General features: G+C 46.4%; 1 protein-coding gene across 1 annotated transcript in view; it reads right to left on the bottom strand.

Annotated features, from left to right (window-relative positions):
• The window catches only part of TBXAS1 (thromboxane A synthase 1), a 155,403-nt gene that overhangs the window by 50,887 nt on the left and 81,548 nt on the right, over positions 1 to 22,968 (bottom strand). The window contains exons 5-8 of the mRNA XM_007082622.3: positions 22,537 to 22,653; positions 5,955 to 6,043; positions 4,063 to 4,211; positions 2,168 to 2,298 (exon numbers count right to left, since the gene is read on the bottom strand). Coding sequence (XP_007082684.1) covers positions 2,168 to 2,298; positions 4,063 to 4,211; positions 5,955 to 6,043; positions 22,537 to 22,653 — 486 coding nt within the window. The remainder of the gene's footprint in view (positions 1 to 2,167; positions 2,299 to 4,062; positions 4,212 to 5,954; positions 6,044 to 22,536; positions 22,654 to 22,968) is intronic.

The following is a 22,968-nucleotide window of genomic DNA, read 5'->3' as shown; positions in this document are numbered from 1 at the left end:
CGGCATCCTCGAGAGCTGGCTTCCCCCAGATTCCTTCCTGATGCTCTGCCAACATCTGGGTGGCTGTCGTGGCTCCACTGCCAGCCTGGCCGGGCAGAGTCGGGGCAGGGCGGGGCATGATGGTTCCTGTGGGAGGTGAGTACCTTCTGCTACCTTGGCTCCTGGAGGAGAACGCGCAGGCCTATCCGCTGGTGAGTGCGAAACTCCTCAGGGTGCTGTGCAGTCCTCCCTGAGGCTCACCTGTGGCTTTGCTGGAGGGCAGTGGGGACGACATGGGCGGGAGAGCACCTTTGGCTTTGGTAGAAGTGCAGCTGGCATCCTTTGCTCTCATCCCCTGCTCAGGCAGGCTGCTAGAAGGCCATCGGAGCTCGGGAGAAATCTGTCTTCACCTCCAGCTACAGAGGCCGGAGGAAAGGGCTGCTCTCCAGGGCCCGTGCGCTGGAGAAGAGCATTAGTGCAGATGGGTTTCTTTTATTTGCACTGCATCACAGAGGCTATTTGAACAGTGCCCATTTAGGACTGAAACAGTGCTGCTTTATGGTTATATCCAAGGAAAATACGCACCCTGATAGATGTAGGTGTCTAATCCACCCATCGGGCTAGAGCTTAGAAAAATATTTACCTTTTAACATCTGTGCTGCATTTTCCACTGCGCAAACACACATCTGCTTGATGGAATGTCTGCAGAGTTTAGATGGGTTTAAAGCAAGTTTTCTTAGTAACCATATAGCTCTGTCTTGACACGGGCAGTCCTGGATTTGTGGTTGGGAGGTTTTTCTCAGATCAGCTCATTGTTTGAAACAAATAGCTCTCGAGTTTATAAAAGGAAGAGCTGGAGGCAATCCCAGTAATTGGATCTTTAATAAACCCCTCACCTCTTAGTAAGCCATTCGGTGCAACAGTTTTAGAATTTTCAGCCCGATTCCACAGCCTGTGGGTTTCGGGCTGGGGGAGGGGTGGGGTGTGTGACAAAACTGTCATCAGGAAGCCCTTCAGAGCGATACTGAGGTTTGAAAATGCGGCTTTCCTCACCCCTCCCTCCCCGGGCTTCATCCTCATTCTGGAGACTCAGGAACCTGATGAGAATGTTCTGTCCTTTTAGGGGGAGCTGGGCCAGTGATATCAGCGAGCTGATTCTTCCCACACCTCCAAGGGCGTCGAGTGGAGTTCACCATGGTGCGGGCCAAGGGGCTGTGAGTTTCTATACACCGTCCCCTGCCCCCTGAACCAGACTCCTTTGCCTCACAGGCTCCAGAGGGGGAAGCCAGGCAGATGAGGCCGCTGGTGCATCCAGGCATTAATTAACCCCCCATCTCTTTCTGGGCCAATGGCACAGTAAGGGACCTCACGTCCTCCCTTGTTAAGCCCTATGAACCCATCTTTAAGCAACTCTTTTAAAGCTTGCACAAGTCAATTCCAGAGAAGACATGTTAGCCCTGGTTTTTTTTTCCCTCTCGAAGCGATGTTCTTGAATGCAACGAAGCCCTTAAAGAATAGTGTTATACATGCATGAATGCATCCAACAGTGATGTTATTTTCCAAACACTGAAAAGTCCAATTTCTATTCTCAGCCAAGTTCAAACAACAAATATTTACTGGATTCCTACTATGCACCAAGCATGGTGCAAGTCTAAGGAGGAAAGAAGTCTCTGGGTCTCAGCTGAAGCGTGAGAGGGCCCTCAGCCCCAGATTTTGCAGCAACATCCTCCATGCTGAAAGTCAAGGTGGGATTAATTGAGAGCTGCCTAAACTCCCCTCTACTGGTAGTGCTGTTCACTCTACAACTCCATCTTGCCAGTTTTCAGTATACAGAATATGCCGATGAAAAGTACATGTGAAAATTTACCTAGAAAATTCTTTGGGGCTGCTATTGCCTGTGCTTGAAATAGAGAGGCCATGAGTTTTGGGGGGTACCCATGGCAGAGCATGGACAATTTGATCTGGGTTTCTCTCCACCATCCTTCCCCCTCCCCTTTCTCTTTCTTGTTCGCCCCCTCCTCACCCCTTCTCCTTTCCTTCCAGTTCCCTGGAAGGCTGTAAGCGGTAGGCCACTGAAGGCCAGCATAGTGTGGTGTGCGGGGTGGGTAGGGAAGAGACAGAAGAAACAGAACTGTACCAAATTAGGCCCCATTCCGTTTCAACGACAGGCCCAAGTGAGATACGTTACCTCTTCTGCTGCTTGGTGGTCCCGCAAGGCAATCACATTCCTAATGAGTTTGTTAAAAAAGCCATTCAGTTCATCTCGGTTCTTATTGGGCAAAATCCGGGCCAGTGGGACCATTATGGATGGAAATGATACTTGAAAGAAAAAAAACAAAAGCGGCACTGAAAACGGGGCGGCAATAACCCCAGGGCTATTAGATGCCTGTTGCCAGGGAAGCAAACCCTGGCCTTGACTTAGTCATTGGAAGCCGGGGCTCCCCTCTGGATCTGCACTCTTCGCGGCAGGGTTTGTACCTCATTTCACTTCCCGACTCCTCACGTTCCTTGCACATTGTAAGCACTCGGTAAATGTCTGCACAGTTGAATCCCCACTTCCATCGGGCTCCCAAGAATTCAGTCTCATACTTAGAAATTAATTTTCCAGGTCCTAGATCTGAGGGTTCAAGGTCTTTGTATTTCATCAAGAAAGGACAGATTATAGGCCATGTTTTAAATCTTAGCAAGTGGTGGAAGCTGATCTACTTTCTTAACTTTCCGGTCATTTGCATTTCCCCCCACTTTCTTAACTTTCTGGTTATTTGCATAATTGTCCCCAGAGCTCCACCTGAATGGTCTCTAGGAGCTGCTGCCCAGGGGCAGCTGGTGGCATGAATGCTGGCCCCTTGGGTATCTCCCCTGCTGTGCCAGGCAGGAAGCCTGTGCCTTTGCTGCCATGGCCTTGGGACAGAGCCACCTGGGGACACTTATCCCCTCCTAGAGGGTGGCTTAGGCTGAGGGGCTGAGCTGCTGCAGTGTTGTTCAGGTCAGTTCAGCTTCCCGGCATCGACAGTGGGCTCACTGCGTACAGGCAGTGCGCGGGAGCCAGGATGGAGAGGGTAGTTCTGGACCCCAGCAGATCTCAGAGCACTCTGCCCATTTTCAAGAGCCAGAGTCTGAACCAATGTGGGATAGCAGGGAGGTGGGTTCAGAGAGGAGTAGTAGCAGGGCTGGGACAATGGGGCCATCCCCCCCGCCCCCCCCCCCCCCGGGCATGTCCATGGTCAACGGCAAGTGGAGCTGACTCAGCGGAGTAGTTCCCAGGGGGCCGAGGGGGCAAGGGGCAAAGGGACTGCTTTGACCCCTCAGCAACTCCTCCTATAATTTGATTGCGGGTCTGATGGAGGCGACTTGGACTTCCACAGAAATGGACTCAGAAATGGGAGTGAAACTGACCAAGGAATGAATACAATTTAGCAGCCCGGCAGAAAGGTTAGAAGTTAGGGCAATAATCAATAACAACAATAGCCACACTTCAATACTTCCATAAAAGCAAGAAGATGCTGGAATTGGCCAGAGGGTAAAAACTCACTTCTAAAATAAAAATAAAATAAATCGACCAGTCTCCACAGCATTAGGTAACCTGCTAGTCACCCTTCGTGTATGATTTCTAGTTTACTGTGCTTTGGGCTTCAAGCAGAGAAGTCTTCCAAAGGGGATTTTGCTGGAGGGGAGAAATATGTCCTAGAAAATGGAAGGCTTTGGGCTCCAATCTAGGCTGTGGCTTTCTAAGCCTCAATTTTCTCATCTGTGAAGTGGGTGAGAATACTTCTCTCTTAGTGAACACAGCACTAACAGGCAGTGCAAGCAAAGCACTTAGCGCTGGTCACGGCTGCTGTGGCTGCTGTGGCGGTGGTGAGAGGGGCGGGCACTTCCTATCTTGGTGATGGGTAGTCCTGAGTGGTGACAAGAGGAGCCTGGGTGGCCCCGGGAACATAAGGCCTCTGCAGAGCGGACTCCGCAGGGTGACTCTCAGAGGCACCTGGAGTTGTGGCGAGAGATGCCTGGGCCACCCAGCCGTCACGGGGACTGGCCAGCTTGCTGGACCCCTGCCTTGCTGCCCTGGGCGGGAGCTGTACTTACAGATTAAAACCAGGATCGGCTTGGGGATGGAGTACGCAAAGAAACGCCTGCAGTGCTTCACAAAGGGGTCCTCAGGAGCCCCCCCGGAGTCCACCTGGGTGCCAAAGGCGACACTGGCAACCACATCTGTAGTGTAGCAGCTGTAGCACCTGCGGGACAGGAGACCATTTGGATTTGGAAAGGACCCTGCCGTCGGCCTGCCCATCACACACGCTACTAAAGAGGCACCACTTCATCGTCTGCCTGCTCGAGGTCAAAGGAGGTGGTCAGAGGGGAGTCCCGGGAATGGGGTCCTTTGAGCGTGGCAACAGAATTTGGGAGGAGACACCAAAACATATCTGATCACTGATGTAAACACAGACTGGGGAGGGGAGGAGAGCATCACTTCCTCACCTTGCAAGCTTCAGGCAGCCTTAATCAGCCGCAGTCAGATTCCAAGAAATAGGCTCCAACCCATCCTCCCCAGGGAGGAGGGAAAACAGTGGACCCAAAGCTCATAAGCATTACCCCAAAGCTGTGCAGCGTTGGTCCAAAGCCAGGATCGAGTGGTTAATTGATAAATAGCAAGTTGGGATTGATGAATTAACAACCTGGTTGTCTAGTTTTATTAGCTCTGTTTCCCCCCTTCCTCCTAATGATTTTACAGTTTTCGTAAGAGTTACAAACAAAAAACAAGGGCACTTCACACTCAAATAAATTCAAGACAAACTTTGGGACCAGCTTCGTGAACATATGTATATTATTACAGAAAACACACGTTGCACTTTAGAAACAAACAGAAGGAAAAGTGTCTGGCAATCGCTCCGGAAAAATTAACCTCTTAGGCTCTAAGAAACCTGCCCTTAAATGGCCATTTTAAACCAGAATGATCCTTTTTTGTTATCTTAGAGGAGCAGTCAGGTTAAGTTATTTCTAAAACAGGCTACCAACGGCGTATGCATATCCTTTGATAATTAAAAGGTCTTATTTTTGTGGCTTGACTTAGGCACATATGTAGTTCCTTTTGTCTCCTAACCAACAGCTTATCATTAAGGGATAAATGACATCTCCAGATGACTTCTTTTATTTTGACTGCTTTATTGAAAACATTTCTACAATTGATTACACATGTCCCCACTATAGCAAAAGCAGTTTGCCTACTGAATGTGATTTCATCTGATCCTAAAGGCTGAAGAGTTAAGAGGGTGTTTTTTTTTTTTTTGGAAGAGTTAAGGATTTTTAAGTTATTTACTTTGCTTTTGTAACCATTCAGCCCATCTTATCTTTAGCCAACTCCTGCATCTCATGACAAGAGAGAAAGTGTATGAGAGGATTTTGTAAACACAATGGCAGAATTTAAATGCTGATGATAATTGTGTTATTATTTTATTAGCAGTGATAATAAGAACGAGCCAGCTTCTGGCTGATCTGCGTCTCTCGCCCTACTCTGTAAGCCATAACTTAGCAGAGGACAAGTGGAGGGAAAGCCAAATAATTAGTCATTTAAATTTGGTGTTCACCGCTAAGTCATGGCTTCCAGGCTGAGGTGCACCACAATTTTTCTTGAAGTAAAAGTGCACAGACTTCCCCCCCCCCCCATCCCCCGGGGACCCTGTCCTTCCTGCCCACTCCTGGGTCTGCAGAGGTCGGAGGGCGTGTCCAACCACACGCCGCTGCCCACTCAAGGCTTCCTTCCACACGCCACACTTACCCTAGCCTTTGTTCATATTCTTTTCACATTTTACGGGGGTTTCCTTTTTTATTATTCAGTCCACCCATGCTTTTATGAGCCTCTAGCATTTCCATAGTTTGCTGGTCCCGAGGTAATTGTCCAGCAATTATGTACAGTTACAAGAAGCAGCAATTCAGAAGTGCAATTTCTCATCTGTCATGTAGCCATGTAGCACCCTTACCTCTGGATGTCGAAAGCATCCCCGGATTCCGCATAGCCTTTTAGGTGAGCCAGGAGCATGTCACAGGCTTGGCTGATTAGGGGAGTCATCTGATAGCAGATAACAAAGGTGTAATTAGGACACGATGCAGAGAGCACACCTAAAGTAGCTGCAGATACAGAGGTTATGTGTGGTCCTTCCTGGGAAAATGGACAAGGCAACCTTCCTGCAGCTGAGATTCAAGAGGAAGTTTTGAAATTCACAAATAACATACAATCGCCATAAATGTCTACTTTAGCTTAAGCAATCTGTTCTTTTGGAAGCAAAAAGAAGAAAGGATGTAGAGTAAATACTGTGAAATAATTACAAAAATGATCATTAAGTGCTTAGACAGAAATGAGAATCACTACTCGGTTGCATGACATTTGGTTAGCATTAGAGAGTAAATAGACCACAATCCATATGTACTCTCTCTGGAATTAGCCCAAATCCATGTTTGCTTGGTTCCAATTATACTTTAGATCTTCTACTAGAGTATAGAATCTTAGTCTCCAAAGGAACGTGAGGTCGTCCATTTCAACTGCTTATTCAATACGAAAATCATTTTTAGAGCATTTCTGTTGGATGGCTATTCATTTCTGCTTCAGCTGCTTAAAACTTTTGAGTATGTATAAGGGAACCCTTGACATCAAGAGGCCTTCCATGCCCACCCATGAAAACTGCTGAGTTTCTTTTCTTTTCTTTTTTTTTTTTTAATTTTTAATGTTTTATTATTTATTTTTGAGAGAGGGAGATAGAGTGTGAGCGGGGACAGGGAGTAGCAGAGAGAGAGAGAGAGAGAGAGAGAGAGAGACACGGAATCTGAAGCAGTTCCAGACTCGAGAGCTGTCAGCACAGAGCCCAACGCGGGCCTGGGCCTCCAACCCATGAACCGTGAAATCATGACCTGAGCCCAAGTTGGACACTTAACCGACTGAGCCACACAGGCGCCCCCCCCCCCTTTTTAAATATTAAAATATTTTCATTTTGGAATCCATCTAACATATGCCCAGAAAGATACAGAGAATGGTGTTGCGAACATTTGTGTAATTATTATCTAGCAAGTTTGGATCTCACTTCTGGCCGCCACCACGTTGACCCCAGCCGTCTGGCTCAAGTGGATGGAATTCTCTGTGGAGCTAACGGGCAGCCACATGACCTTCTGTTTTCTCCCTCATGTTTGCAAAGCCAGGTCGGAAACATCAAGGGGAATCCTTCCAGCCAGTGCCCGTTCTAGAACAACATCGTAGCTAAAGCAGCCCGCCCTAATACCTCGTTCTGACCATTTCTTATGGAAAACATTTTTGAAATGTTAAATATGTTTAGGTTTTACTATTTTGACACTAGAATATAACTTCTAGTGGAGGCCAGGGGAGGTTTTTGTCTTTTTGTTCATTTTTATGGCCCCAGAACCTACAACAGGGCCTTAGCCCATGGTAATTCTTTGTTGAATGAGTGAAGGAGTTGGAATGATTATGTAAGCCTCAGTCTTTGCTCTTAAAGTCTCGAGGATTTGGGGAAAGTTACAAAATGTTAATCTACTTGTTAGAATATATGTTGTTCTGAGCCAAAATCTGCCCCCTTTAACAACCTCACACTGCTTTCATTGCCTTCTTCCTCTTGGTAGTGCTTCCAATACTCAGACGGCAGGTGCTGCTTCTCCTCACAGACCAAACAGTTCTTCCCCATCCCTTCAGCACCCATCGTACACATGGTCTACACACACTTCTCCAATCTCATTGCGCAGGCTCTCTCTCTCTCTCTCTCCCTGCCTCCCTCAGTCATCACTGTCACTCTTGAAAGGCAGCTCCATAAATGGAGCATGGTATTTCAGGTAAGATCCTTTATTAAATCTCTGGGGTGCCTGGGTGGCTCAGTCGGTTAAGCGTCTGACTTCGGCTCACGTCATGATCTCGCAGTTCGTCAGTTCGAGCCCTGTGTTGGCCTCTGTGCTGACAGCTCAGAGCCTGGAGCCTGCTTTGGATTCTGTGTCTGCCTCTGTCTCTCTGCCCCTCCCCCCCTTCTCAAAAATAAGTAAACATTAAAAAAATTATTTAAAAAATCATAAATGGATCACTCCCCTGTCTGCCAATCACAAGCCAGGTGTGTGTTGACTTTTTTAGAAGACACCTATGACAGGCAAACATTGAGGTTCCAGTCAACAAAAACCACAAGGTTTTTGATGACCATGAATCATCACCATAGGCCATTGATTTTTTGACACTTTAGGCTCCATTCATTAGAAGCGAATTTACACTTACATTACATTTATTGCCTTGAAAAGTTGTCCTGCTCTGTGTTCTGAGTAGAACAAGCTCTTCACTCCCCCTCAAACATTCAGATGATTGGAGAAGCCCCGGCACAGTGGGACAGCCTGAGTGGCTGGTTGGAGGGACATCGGCTTTGTTGGACCCCTCCTTCCCATAGCTCTGCAAGCCAACCCCACGGTCTCTGGAGGGTAAGGAAAGATCTGTAGCTACAGCGTCTCTGGCAGAGTCCATCCTGAGAAGCAGAAGGACATTCCCACTGAGTAAGAGTGAGCTGTAGTCTAAGCTCAGGGCTGCGTCAGTTCCCAGAACCGGGGACAGTGGCCTGGGCAGCCACATGGCAGGTCAAGGAGCAGACGCTCGGAGAGGAACATACACACACAGTGAAGAGATGGCAGAGCATCCGAGATACCCCCTTGTTGCCAAGACTCCTGGAAGAAGCCTCTGGAGAGGAAACTCCTGGGGAAAAGGACTTTTAGCTCATGGAGCTTCAAGTGCTTAGAGCCCTAGAGTGTTTGTACCCGGTGTGGGTGGGCCAAGGATGTGCTCACGCGTTCAGATCTCCTCTCCTGTAACACTGCCTAGTCCTTTTGGTTCCACGTGAAACTTGATAAGTGTGCCTTCTAAGCCTGCATTCAGTTCGCCACTGGTATACAGGATCAGACACGGAGCCGCGTGGCCCTCCACCACACTGCTACTTTACGTAGCTGTGGAATCGGTCAGTCGTCACCGTTTCTGGCCCCTCAGCCAGCTGTGCGTGAGCCTAAGTGAATATTCAGCCAGGCAGCAATTACCAGTCAGTTGGCTGGGGAAGACTTTGTCAAATGATGTGCCCAAATAGAAATGTAATTGACCTCACATGCCTGTCCTGAAGTCCGCTCAAAACAGGGATTAGATGGCTATCCTGACTGATTCTTGATAACTGGGTGGGCTCTCTATGCCAACTGCGTTCTTTTCTAAATGCTCACAAACTGTCCACTTAATAATCCATCAGTACAAAAGTGCATGTAAATGGGTCACTTTTAAAAAAAAATGTTTATTTTATTTATTTTGAGAGAGAGCAAGGGAGGGGCAGAGAGTGAGGGAGAGAGAGAGTCCCGAGCAGGCTCCATGCTGTCAGCACAGAGCCCAACATCAGGTTCAATCTCACAAATCGTGAGAGCATGATCTGAGCCAAAATCAAGAGTCGGAGCCTTAACTGACTGAGCCACCCAGGTGCCCCTAAACGGGTCATTTTTAATGGCCTCTGGGCCATCATTCTCAAAAGTTCTTAGACTACCTTTGTGTTTGGAGAACTCTGTACTCTCTCAGCCACCTTTCTATGACTGGCTTCACTGGCTACATTCTTCCATTATTTTAATAAACTTGGTGGTACAAGTGAACTCTATTTTAATAAAATCCCATATACCAAAATTTCTCTTAGATTTGTTTTAGAGGAATAAGAACATGGTAAAAAGAAAAATACTGTTTGAAAGGAAGTCCTTTTAGATATCAAGCTTCCAGCTTCCTTAATGTAACAAAAATGGTATGCGACATAAAATACGGTTTCCACTTAACTCTTCAGAAGTGTGCCCTGTGTATAAAGAGGGGTCCATCCATACTGAATCCAGTTGTATGCTGGACAGTGCAAAGGGGGGCTGTCCCCACTGCCCACCATCGGTTCCTCTACGTGCTTGTAACTAGAATGATTTGCGGCTGACTGGCATGATTGTAATTTTCTACCATGCTCTGCCTGCTTTTTTTTGCACTGAATGGATAATGACATTTTTATTTGGGTTAATGTGATATGAGATGGGGCATGTAATATGAAAAATGTTTTTAAAAAGCAATGCAGAGAAAATATTATAAGACAGTAGAGCATGATCTGTATGTTGGCCAATAGCCATCATTTCAGACTTTCTTCCTTGCATTATACACAAGTAGTTATGGAATATTCACTCTTACATGAGTTGCATACAAACAAAAGCTCTCTTTGATGGGCTTGCAATCATCTTCATACAATCCACAAGCCCAGCAGTTATTCCCGTAGATTTGCAGACAGGCAGGCATAGGTGGCTTGTGCAAACACACACGCACAGATGAACACACAATGCTATCGTCAGATCTTAATAAAAGATTCTCATTGGATTGTTACATTTCATCTTTGAAGGATAATGAGAAATTTTTATTTTTGTTTTTTCCCCCACATTTTTCACAATGCACATATGTTATACTTACCATCAGATAAAATATTAACGTTATTAGGTTTTAAAAGAAGGATTTCTTTTTGGGGATGACAGTCTAGCAGCCACGCCCCCTGGGGGAAAGTTACCTGTTTTCCTTCTCTCACCTCTGTCTTTATTCTAGAAGATGCTGAGTGTATGGCTGGTCAGCTGTTTGGTAACTAGCAGTCACCATCAAGTGTAAAGTATCATCCTCAGCCTGGGAAAGAAATTGTTCAAGGAAGAAGTCCTTGCTCACCTGGGGTTGACTGTATGGTTAAATCATCCAGTTAAAAAAAAAAAGGATGGAGATATATATATATATATATATATATATATCTCCATATATACATGTATACATATATGGATATATATACACACATATGGATATAGATATATATGGATATATCCATATATATATGTGTGTGTGTGTGTGTGTGTGTGTGTGTGTGTGTGTGTGTGTGTGTATTTTTTTTTACTGACTATGTTTAGGGAATTCTGAGTCAAGGTATAGACAGAGGGCAATAGAGTTAATTCAAGAAGGTGGAGAGAGCTTTCTGAGTAGTCAAAAGAGAACTCGTGAGGTAATGACAAAGAAGGGGTAAGAAGTTCTCCTGCTCAAAGGCTTTCTTCTCTCCTTTTAGGTGATCCCCAGAATTTCATCACTGGAGTGTCCTTCTTTGAGGCTGAGATGCTGACCTTGTTAAATACACTTGACCCTGGGAGAGCAAATACTCAAAGCCTCTGCCAATTATCAGATTTCCTCTCCTTGGCACTTTTTACTTGTGTGACCTTGGGCAAATTGCTTAACTTTATTGAGTCTGTCTCTTCATCTGCAAAATGGGAATAATTAGACCTCCCTTGAAGAGTTTGATAGAGATCATATACATAAAAGGCTTGGCCCTAGAAGGTAGGTTGGCTGTCCTCTTGAGGACCCCCATGATCCCAGGCCGGTTTGGATACCTGGCAACATTTTCTCTCCTCTTATTCCTCATAGACAGTGCCACATCTGATCCACCTGTTCTGGCCTCACCATGTTAATATCACTTCCTTGTATCATGTTTATCTCCCCACTGACTATTCTAATTCAGGCTTTGCCACCTGTCACCTGGAATACGGCTGTCATCCTGCTTCTTAAGAACAAAGCGGTGGAAGCATCTTTGTAATCTTAGTACTTTGTGTAGTGCCTGACACATAGGTGTACTAAAAAAAATTTTTTTTAAGAGCCTCCCAGACTCCTTTCTTTTCACTTTTCAATCCATTCTGTACTCAACACCAGATTGGTCTAATGAAAATACTTGCTGAGGTGCCTGGGTGGCTCAGTTGGTTAAATGTCCGACTTTGGCTCAGATCATAATCTTCACAGCTCGTGGGTTCAAGCCCTGCGTCAGGCTCTGTACTGACAGCCCAGAACCAGAAGCCTTCTTTGGATTCTGTGTCCCTCTCTCATTCTGCTCCCCCCACCCCCCCGCTCATGCTCTGTCTCTCTCTCTTTCTCTCTCTCTCTCTCAAGAATAAACATTAAAAGATTCTTTTCAAAAAAGAAAATACTTGTTATTATCTAAGTATCTCAATTGGCTGAAGGACAAAGAACAAGCTACTTATCCTATTTTCCAAAGCCCACCAAGAATGGAATCCTGCCAATAACTATGGTTGTAAGATTAGCAGATCTTCCCCCAGTCAAGCCTTCAGATGAGATCACAGCCCAGGCCAACAGCTTGACTACTACATAGAGACACCCTGAAAGAGAGGTGTCTGGCTAATCCATGCCAGATTCCTGACCCACAGAAACCACGAGCTAATAAAGTTTTGTTGTTTTAAGCTGCTAAGCTTTGGTTGGGGTAATTTGTTACACAGCAATAGATAATACACTCTCCATGTCACCTTCTTGTGGCCACTCTTGTATATTGCCATGTACTATTGAAGTTGTCAGTATTCTGTCAGGAATGAACTCAGTGCAACACATTCAGTTGAGTATCTAGAAGTATCTATGTGATGGCAGATTGACTGAATACTCATTGAGCGCCTTGACATAGAAGGAACATTCATCGACTGAAGAGCTCTATCTTAGTTTAAATGCAGTGCTGTTTGCTGGGAGCTGGCCCTTGTGAAAGACCGTGTACCCATGCTGGTTCTACCTCTTACTTTCGGCAAGTCATTTGAATCTCTCTGAACTGGGGTCCTCATCCCCAAATGAGGGGCCAATTGAAATGCACTCTGAAGTCCCTTTCCATGGACATTCTAGGATTTGAAGGCGGTCACTAAGCATCAGATTGAGAAAGTGACTTAGAGACCATGGAAAGAACAGGCAACTTCCTAGTTGGGCACAGTAGAGGGTTGGATCCATGAGCCCCCCTACTTGCTCTACTTCCGTAAGAAAGTCTTTTTGTATTTCTTTGATGCACTGACTTCACAATTACATAAAGACCTAAATCTGGTTATTTTTATGCTCCAATGATTTATTAAAAGTGGGAATTAGAAATCCAGATCCTCTGACTTCTGGCTTGTTGCTTTTTCCTCCAAAATCAGAATCCGCATTCCCTTTATTCCTCAGTCTGTTTGTTTCTAGGTTATAATTTCACTTCATGCAGCTATGATGCCATGAACTTGGAAAACAAATAAATACCATTAAGCCTTCAGAGCCCTGGAAGTTTGGAAAACAGAGTTGGCCTGAGTGCTAGGGAAGACCCATTTCCTGAGCAAGGAGAGGGAAGGAGACGGTCCTTCTGCATTACCTTTTTTTTTTTTTAATGTTTATTTATTTTTGCAAGAAAGAGAGCACGAGAGCTTGTGCACACGCACATGAGTGCACAAGTAGGAGAAGGGCAGAGTGGGGGGGAGATAGAGGATCCAAAGCAGGCTCTTCACCGAGAGTGGAGAGCAGGATGCAGGGCTCGAACTCACATACCAGATCATGACCTGAGCCGGAGTCGGATGCTTCACTGACACCCTGGCACCGCACTCCTGCATTATCTTATGCTTCAAACTGAGATGACCCCCATACCTCGATGGTGTATAGGCGGGGTGACTCATTTGTCTACATATGAAGAGGGATTCTGAAAAAAGCCCTGAGATCAAAATACGGCCCTTGGGAGCTGTCCCCCTGGCGCCATGGAAAGGGGAGACTCCAGAGGTCCGACTTGCAGCTGCCCTCATCTGCTCCACAAGTGTCTGTCGCGCGGGTCCAGGGGAAGTCTCTTTCCTTACTCCCTCCCTTTCAAGTACCTAATAGCTCCTCACTCTCCAGTGAAGCTCGCACCAAACACGCCCCGGGCACAGAACTGTCGGTGCCTCAACCTACTTCTCCAGTTTTCTCTCATGTACTGTGTGTTCCAGCCAATTTGTACTCCTCTGTTCCCTGAACACATCCTGTACTTTTCATCCAGATGCCTTTGTTCCTGTAGCTCATTCCACTTGCAATGCACCTTCTCCCTCTGTCGAAACTCCGTCGAATCTTCAGGACTCACTTCCAATGCTACCCCCTGCCCCCCAGAGTGGCTTCTGATGCTCCGAAGAGGATGTGAACTCTGTCACTGTTTTCCATACTTGGTAATCATGTAGGAATATGCCCTTGTTGCCCTTCTGCATTATAAACCCCTTAAAGATGGGAACTAATAAACCTTCATTGAATTTTATAAATTTAATGTTTCGTTCTATTTGGCACTCTCAGACCTGCGGGCAGTGGTGTTTTGGAACTGATGTCAGAGGGGGATTTTTCTAAATAAATAAGGGTCAGCTCATGGGGATGGGAGATGGTATGTGAGCATATTGTTGGCTTCAAACATGAAAAGATTAATACCTTAAAGTGCTTTAAACGGGTGGCTAACATGTAAAATTAATACCAGTTAACAAAACTTATCTCCTTTTGCCATCTAGATATTAAAAACATCCACAACTTATTTTTATGCAGAATTTCCTGCTGCTAAGTATCAGCTCTAGCCATCTAGGTGAATAATCAAGTGTCATTTCTAATAAGTCAGCGGTTCCTGTCAAGAGTTGTGACCAATTAGAACTCACCCCGATGAGGAGGTGGCTGCTGGTGTTGCCAAGCAACAGCCAAGCTGGGAGGCACATTTAGATGCTCGGTTAGATTTAACCAGTGGCAAGTCAGAGTGACATTATGATTCTGGCAAAGGAAAGCCAAATTATAGCCCAGGATGGGGTACCCGTGATGAGGAGTGTGTTTTCTTTTAAATGCAAATGGAAAAGGAACATTTTAACCAGAATTTAAGCAGTCCATCATTATACCGATTTTAATTAGGAGATTAGGTGTCAGTGGAATACAACTGTGTTGAAAGATAATGGTCTCTTGCTGCTAGATAAATACCCAGACATTCTGCAAAATGGGCAACTGGTCAGGCAGGGACAATGTCTTTTTGGACTCCGAAGTATTTATTGCCACAGCCACACTTGGTTATAATGACTTTCATTTTTATTGTTTGAAAAGATTAAGAAATAAAAGCAAATATTAAAAATAGACTGCTGCAGGCTCATGCAGCCGAGAGAAAGCTGCTTGCTGCAACATTACTGGAAGCCTGGGTCCTGTCCTAGAAGCCCTCATGCATGATCATCCAGAGAGTGTACGGTGAAAATTTAAAGGCCAAACTAAACCATGATGAAGACTGTAATTCTGTGAAGCCTTTTGCACTGAAATGATCGTAGCTATGCATTTACTCATAAGCTGGCTATATCAACTTAAATTTTTTAAAATTGTAGTCGTTCTGGAGTAATATGTCTTCTCCAAGGCAGGAAAGGCCTGGAGGGAATAATAACCACATCTGCCTCCGCCTTTAAGATTCATACATTATTGACTGTGCCTTCCTGACAGGAAACATCTGGATGAAAGTGAAAAATTAGGCAGAGAGCTGGATTCTCAGCGACTGTGAGAGATACCAGCCTTCCCTGTCGGTCTGGCTTTTCTTTAACTGAGTCCCTATCCACAGAGATATGATTGGCTCATTTAGTGTTGAGTGACACGCCCAGCCTGGCTCAGGCTGTCATGCCTGAAGCTTCCAGGTCTCCTGTATCTGCTCAGTCACCATCAGCTTAGTTTTGTGGGTGAATGAGGCAATAACCATCACTTCTACAGTGCTTTGAGGACTGAGAAGACACAAGCCACCATATTGGGTTGGATCCGTGGTCCAACCAATTTGGAGCCACTTAAAAATGGCCGCCCTCATGGATTCTACCACCAAAGTCACAGCGCCCCGTGGCCTCATTTCTGTCAGTAGCTGACTTTGATGTTAACGACCCATGCTTTCACCTACTAAAAACTTAACTAAAACTTAAGCCCAGAACAAGATTAAACAGATTTCTTCACTGCAGATCTCTCCCAACCTGTTAATATGTTAAGCAAATCGCTCAGAAGATGGTTTGCAGTGTTTTCCGGAATTGTATGACCACGGGTCCTGTCAAACCCTTTTCCTCAGTAGTAATTCATAGCTTGAAAGTTCATTATCATAGAAGTATGGTCTTGATGCTTTTCTCTTAAATGTATTATTTTATACTTTCTTGGTTACACTGAAAGCTAGCTGCCACTTTTGTGTTGACTTACACAATCTTAGAAGAATGTTGGAAACTTACTCTAATTGATGTGATATTTCTAAAATCAGAAGAGCTTAGAGGAATATACAAATGTGTAGATTTCATGGTGTGCTCCCTCTTTCAGATGAATTACAAAATTCAAAAATAAAATTAGTGCTAACCTCGGTCCCCAGGGAATCCCCCTTATTTATATTTTTCCCTCAGAGGAGAATTAATTTAGCCCGTTTTGTTTCTTAAAATTAAATCTATTTACTTCATGACCCATAATAAAGTTTTACACAACCCCAGGGTTACTCATTAATAGTCTTTGGGAAAGAATCTAGCACAAGACTCTAAAAATCTCAATAAATCTACTGGTTGCCCTTTTTAAAAACTTAATCTTTTAGGGGACAGGGTGAAAACTCTGGCAGGTCAGCTGGGCAAGATGTTCTCTAATAAAAAAAAAATCCTTTGTTTCCTCAGTGGTGCTCAGCAGTCCTGTAACTTAAACCTCAATAGCGTGGCTGTCACTGGACTATGATTTCAGTGGCCTTTTTTTCTGGAATCAGGGATGCAGCAACTAAATTTTCACCAGTTCTGCATCTTTCTGTGTTACCCCTAGCCTTAAGCCAAAACCCAATCTTCTAAGTAAAAATATGGCTTCATGATATAATGCTGATTCTAAAATAACTTTCAAGCGTTGCTGACCCATGCTGCCTAATATGCACGCAGATAAAGACGGTGCCATCTAGAGCCTTTGAATATTAATGACACTTCCAGACACAGGTAGCAAAGGACTCAGACCACCAAGGTGCTAAAGGAGAAAAGCCTCAGAATTCCAAGGGAAAGCAAATCTTTATTTCAAGAATAAATTCTGAAGTTTGATAATAAAAGTCCCCAAGCTACTTACAAATTCAGAAAGGAATGGAGATATTGATATTTCAAAGCTATTTCAGGGAAAACTGACTCAGATGCCCATAAACCGAGTGGAGAGCAGGCTCGTGTCTGTTGTCCGAGCCTCTCTTATTATTGTCTCCGCCCCTCCGCCCCATGTCCTTCTGTGCCTCGTTCTCCTCTCTGTGTCTCTGTGGCCTGTTTTTTCTGTTTCTGCATGTATATGCTCGTGACTCCAAAGAGAAAGCCAACGATTTGCCTCCTCCCCTTATTTAATTTTTCCTTGATAAAACTATTTCCTTTTATTTTTCTTTTATCTTAGTCTCAACATATATCCTTCAGTAGAAAGCTTCCTGACTCTGATTCTTCATTCATCCATCCATTCATTCATCCAGCAAATCATTATTGAGTGCCTGTTCTGTGCCTAGTGCAATGCAGTTAGCAATAAAGAAAAGAGAAGTAAAGTAAATGGACTGTTCACTGGCAATAGCACTACAGAGAAAAATAAACAAAGCAGGGAAGGGCATAGAGAGTTCTGGGGCCCAGCTCCTGCAAGTCTGGGGAAGCCCTGAGTCTGAGATGGTCAGGCAAGGGACCAAGAGGAAGACTCACACCAGTGCTTTCCACTCTCTTACCAGAATTGTGCCAGGGAACTTGTAAAACATACAGGTTCTCAGTCACCCTTAGACATTCTCATTCTGTAGGTCCTAGGGTGGCTAGAGTTATGTATTTTTTAAAAAATGTTTATTTATTTATTTTGAGAGAGCGGGAAGGAGAGCGACGTAGGGGCAGAGAGAGAGAGGGAGAGAGAGAAGCCAAGCAGGCTCCGTGCTGCCAGCACAGAGCCCGTCACAGGGCTGGGACTCCAGAACCGTGAGATCATGACCTGAGCCTAAACCAAGAGTCGGACGCCTAACTGACTGAGCCACCAAGGCGCCCCTAGAATTAAGTATTTTAACAAGGATCCTAGGTGATTCTGGTGCAGCCCTTGGTCACACAGGTTTGAGGACCAGTGACATAGAGAGCAAAGGCCAGTGGGAGGTTAAGGTCCAGAGAATGCATCCAGAAACTTAGAGGGTTAGTTTGGTTAACTATTGGTTAACCCAAACTATTGGTTAACTCAGTATTTTACTGGCTACATGTAATAAAGGTGACTCACTTATGCTGGGCAAGGAGGCAGTCAGGGGCACTAAAGTCTGGTACCCTGCCCTCCTCCCCTCCCCCTCCACCCATCTTCCCCAGGATAAAAACCCACCCCCTTGTCATATCCTCCATCCTGTCTACAACCTGGTGTAGAGTGATGCTCCACGCTCAGAGCCCCAAATCTTGCTCTTTGGATTCCAAAGGAAGCTCCCTTTGAAATTAGGAAAACTCTTTTCTCTCCCGAGACTGTTTAACTTCCAAGACCCCTGTCCCAATAGGACTCGAGAAAGCCTGATCTGCTGTTCAAGACTGAGCACCGACCTCCTTGTTCTGGAAGGCACCCCCTTCCTCCTTCGGGAGCAACACGCACCATTGACTCAGTGCAGGAAAGAAAATCACAGGGCGTGTGATTTAATGTTTGAAAATATTATCTTTGTCACCTATTTTTTCATCCTGGCGTTCCTCTCTATTTCAGCAGCGCTGAACACCTCTGGCCGCTCCTTGCTCCTTGCTCCTTGCAATGCATTTCCCTTCCACTTTCTCCTGGACTCGCAGGCTTTTCTTCCCGAGGCTTATTTGTAGGTGTCTCCTCCGCCCTGCACTTAGATATGGTTCTCCCCACCACCCTCTTCTCTTCCTAGGTAGACTGCATGCACTCGGGGGGTGAGCTCGCCCATGTCTGTGTTTTTGAGGACCATCTTTCCTGCCGTTCTCTCCTGAGCTCCAGATCTGCAGTCAACAACTTGCTGATGCATCTATTTAGATGCCCCACCCCCCACCAAGAACTTTAAATTCGTCCGGTCTAAATGCTCCAGAGGTGGGGAGAAGGAGGTCTACTGCTGCCACTGGAATGGCATCCTTTCTAATGGAAACCCAAGAACTTAAAGTATATTAAGTGGAAAGAAGGTTTTCAATAGAGTTAAGTTGACTGGGAGTGTATGTTAAGTAATGGGGTAGAATGGAAGCAAACCCCAGGGAATCCGGTCTGTGAAGTTTCTTCCCCCTGGGGGCACCTGGGTGGCTCAGTTGGCTAAGCATCCAACCCTTGATCTCGGCTCACATCGTGATCTCACGGTTTGTGAGTTCAAGCCCCGTGTCTGGGTTCTGCACTGACAGCAGTGAGCCTGCTTGGGATTCTGTTTCTCCCTAGCTCTGCCCCTCCCCAACTCGTGCTCTTGCGTGTTCAGGCACTCTCTCTCTCTCTCTCTCTCAAAATAAACTTAAAAAAAAAAAAAAAAGAAATTTCTTCCTCTCCCCCTCTTCTCCCACCTCCGGCTCCCTCTGCCTCCCTCCCTGTCATTTATGACCTCCCTCCTTCCCCTAGGTACCTCAGTGCAGTAAAACACTTGAAGGAACTCTATTTTCTGCACCTAATTCAGGTTCTGAGAATTTGATTTCTGAACCAGGAGGAGAAAATGCTTTGGATCCCAGGAGCATGGAGGTTGTTTGCGAAATGACATCATATCCATTTCTGGAGTATACTCTATAAGGTGCTAAAGAAATCTAGACCTTGAGGGGTGCCTGGGTGGCGCAGTCGGTTAAGTGTCCGACTTCAGCCAGGTCACGATCTCGCGGTCTGTGAGTTCGAGCCCCGCGTCAGGCTCTGGGCTGATGGCTCGGAGCCTGGAGCCTGTTTCCGATTCTGTGTCTCCCTCTCTCTCTGCCCCTCCCCCGTTCATGCTCTGTCTCTCTCTGTCCCAAAAATAAATAAAAAACGTTGAAAAAAAAAAATTAAAAAAAAAAAAAAAAGAAATCTAGACCTTGAAAAAAACATTCGGATTTATTTGCTTTCCCCAAAGAAACATAGCTTAAATCTGTCAAGAAAACTTTTTTTCCCTTTCTTGAAGCTTCCTTTAAAAAAAAAAAAATCTGGTATCCTTCATCATTTTCTTTTTAACAAATGATGAGATTCCGCATCCAAATCACCTGCCAAATCACCTTTTCCTAAAATAAAGAAGTGTGCTGCCACACGTTTGAGCTAGTGATGTCCACCCATGATTTACCTACTTCTCGTTCCTTCCTCTACTGTTGGTTAACTCAGTACTTTACTGGCTACACGTAATAAAGGTGACTCTCCCTCCACCTGTTTGGGTGGTCAAAACACTGCTTTGCAAATTTTATTTATTTTTATTAAAAAAGTTTTTTTTTTAACTTCTTTTTGTTTTTGAGACACAGAGCACGAACAGGAGAGGGGGAGAGAGAGAGGGGCACACAGAATCCGAAGCAGGCTCGAGGCTGTCAGCACAGAGCCCGACGCCGGGCACGGGGCTCGAACCCCCGAACTGTGAGATCGTGCCCTGAGCTGATGCTTAATCGACTTAACCAACGCTTAATCGACGGAGCCACTCAGGCACCCCAGCTGTGCAAGTTTTGAAGGAGCAGGCCCTTTCTTCAAACAGATCCTCACCTGAGTCTCAGTCCCTCACCCAGCCGGAGTGTGGAGCAGGGCCCATTGCTTCAGCTGAGGGGAGACCTCCCCTCCCTGTGTTTCCTTTCGGGGAACTTCCACGAGGGGGTGGCTCCCAGCGCTGGCTTCACATCGGAATCACCCCGGGAGTTGCAAAGCCTCAGACCCAGACTGCATTCCAAGCCAGGCCAATTGAATCGGAATGTCTAGACGTGGGACCCAGACACCAATGGTTTTGGAAGCTCCCAGGTGATTCCCATGTGCCCACGCGGCTGAGGAGGGCGGTGTCTCCTGCTCTCCACACCCTCCCTTGCCAGACTGGGAGCTGGGAGGAAGGGACTGAGCGTGAATGGGCAGCCGTCGGAATCTGGCTCCCGTGTGCTTTTCTGCCCTCCTGCCGGTAAGGCTGCAGCGTCCCCGTCCGGGTGAACTCCTGGCAGGCCCACGTGACCAGATGGCAGAGCTACGTTTCTCAAAGGGCGTACCGGTAAGAAAGGAGAGATTTGTATGTCCTCTGCGGGAAATGTGTTTCCATACCTCAGCTGGTTCCAAACTTAGGCAGAAAACACAGAAGTGTTGCTCCTGAGCCCCCTAGTTTTCCAACATAACCCCACGTGCTCCCCTTCCCCCTGCCCTCCAGACAGCCCCTGGGACAGTCCCACGGAGCCTTAGGACAGTGTTCAAAAATCACACACAGGGTAGAGGAGCCGGGCAGAGAGGTTAAGCGTATTCAGGAGCTGGATTAGGATGTTGGCTCCGACTTACAAGCCGTGTGACGTGCTCACAAAACTTCATCTCTCTGTGCCTCGGTTTCCTTATCTGTGAAATGAGGGTGCTCGTAATCGTATTTACGTCAAAGGGATGTGGTAAAGATTAAGCGTGTTAATATACATGGGAGGCTCTCAGAGTGGTGCTGGCACAGCTAAAAGCTTGGTGGGCTTTAGCTGGTGCTGTATGAGCTCAGCTCACCCTCTGCCCTCAAATACCAAAGGCTGTGTGGAAACACAAAACCTCACTGAACGTGGGCAGGACCACTGGTTTCTGAGTGAGTTATATTGGATGGGATTAGTTGTGAAGTATGGGACCTCTCCTCTCCCTGGGGGCGGGGCCTTAGAAGATTTCTAGGAATTAATCAGGACTGTACGGATGAGCATCTTGTGATTAAGAGCAGCTTTCACTTAGTGAACTGAAGACAGGCCACTCTGAGCCCAGGTTTTCTGGAACAGCTAGGCATGGTGGATGAGTCTGGAAGGACGCTTGCTTTGGAGTTGCCCGGGCACTTGGGACTCTGACTGAGGCAGTCCCTGAGTGTTTCACATCAGAAGGGTTCAAGTGCACAGGCCCGAGTTCTTACAAAATTCAGAGCAGACACCGAAGCCGCACCAGCAATTGAGAGGCCATCAGTGAAGATCAAGTGTGACAGAACTTGGCCAAGAGGCAGGACAGACAGTCCGAAGTAAAGGGCGGGTCTGTGGCGGGGGGGGGGGGGGGGGGGAGAGGGAGCCCAGAGTTTGAGAGCTGGTAGCATGTTGTGGATGCCCCCTGGTCCACTGACTTGGCCCCCAAGGTTAACCTGGGCATGCCTGCGTGCCTAGAGTTCACTCCTCCCCAGTGATCCGCGGCCACCTCTTCCCTATTTCTGACTGGACTCACAGCTCACCTGTGTTTCAACCTGTTCTCTGGTTCCTTGCTGTGTAAGAGGTGTTTCACCGTTCAGATGCATCCGCATCACCTGGGAGTTTATTAGAAATGCAGAATCTCAGACCTGCTGAGTCAGAATCTGCATTTTAACAAGATCCCCAGGTGATCTATCTGACCTGGAAGCATGAGAGGGCCCTCCTCCGGTTTTCTCCTGGGCGCCCCCAAAATGCCTGGGGCGGAGTCTTGGGACTTCACAGGAGTGCCTGTAGACTCACAATTGCTTCGCAGCAATTGGAGATGGGGGAGGCTGGACAAATGGAAGACACTCGGACACATGCCCTGCAGCATAGGAGGCCCCAGTGGGCAGGGCATTTTAATGCACCTTCTGGACAAGTGATGTGGTGTGAACCAGCCCTCCGTCACCATTTGGAGAGAAGAAACCTCTTTCGGGGAGGGGGTGGGGTGAGTCTGCTTTTCCCGCGTCTTACCTCATTGAGCTTCTCAGGACTGAAAGCAGAAGTCAGGACACTTCTGACCTCTTCCCACCTTTTGTCACGTAAAAACAGGACGCTGTCCATTACGGGTTTGGACTCCAAGCCAGACACCTGAGGACAACAAGCAGAAGATTAGGACACAAGGGAGCCAAAGACACCTTGGTGGCAACACAAGTCTATTGTAAACACTTGGGTTAAAGTCCACCAGTGACCAACAAATTAGGAGATTTCTCTGGCAAGGACGCAGAGGAAGCATGCGAAGCCTCATGGATAACGATGTAAAGGTTCATGGCTGAGGGCCTGGAGGCTGCAGATGGGTGGGCTCTGTCACAGTGCGGTCACTACTGTACAAACAACTCAGCAACTTCTACGCGTTGTGCATTCCCCCTGCTGAGTGAGGGTTCCCCTAGGACCCTACGGAAGGCT

Source organism: Panthera tigris, chromosome A2 (genome assembly GCF_018350195.1).
Source record: "Panthera tigris isolate Pti1 chromosome A2, P.tigris_Pti1_mat1.1, whole genome shotgun sequence".
In the NCBI taxonomy this organism is placed as follows: Eukaryota; Metazoa; Chordata; class Mammalia; order Carnivora; family Felidae; genus Panthera; species Panthera tigris.
The sequence above is the reverse complement of the archived record's forward strand: the minus strand, read 5'-3'. Positions and strand labels throughout refer to the sequence as shown.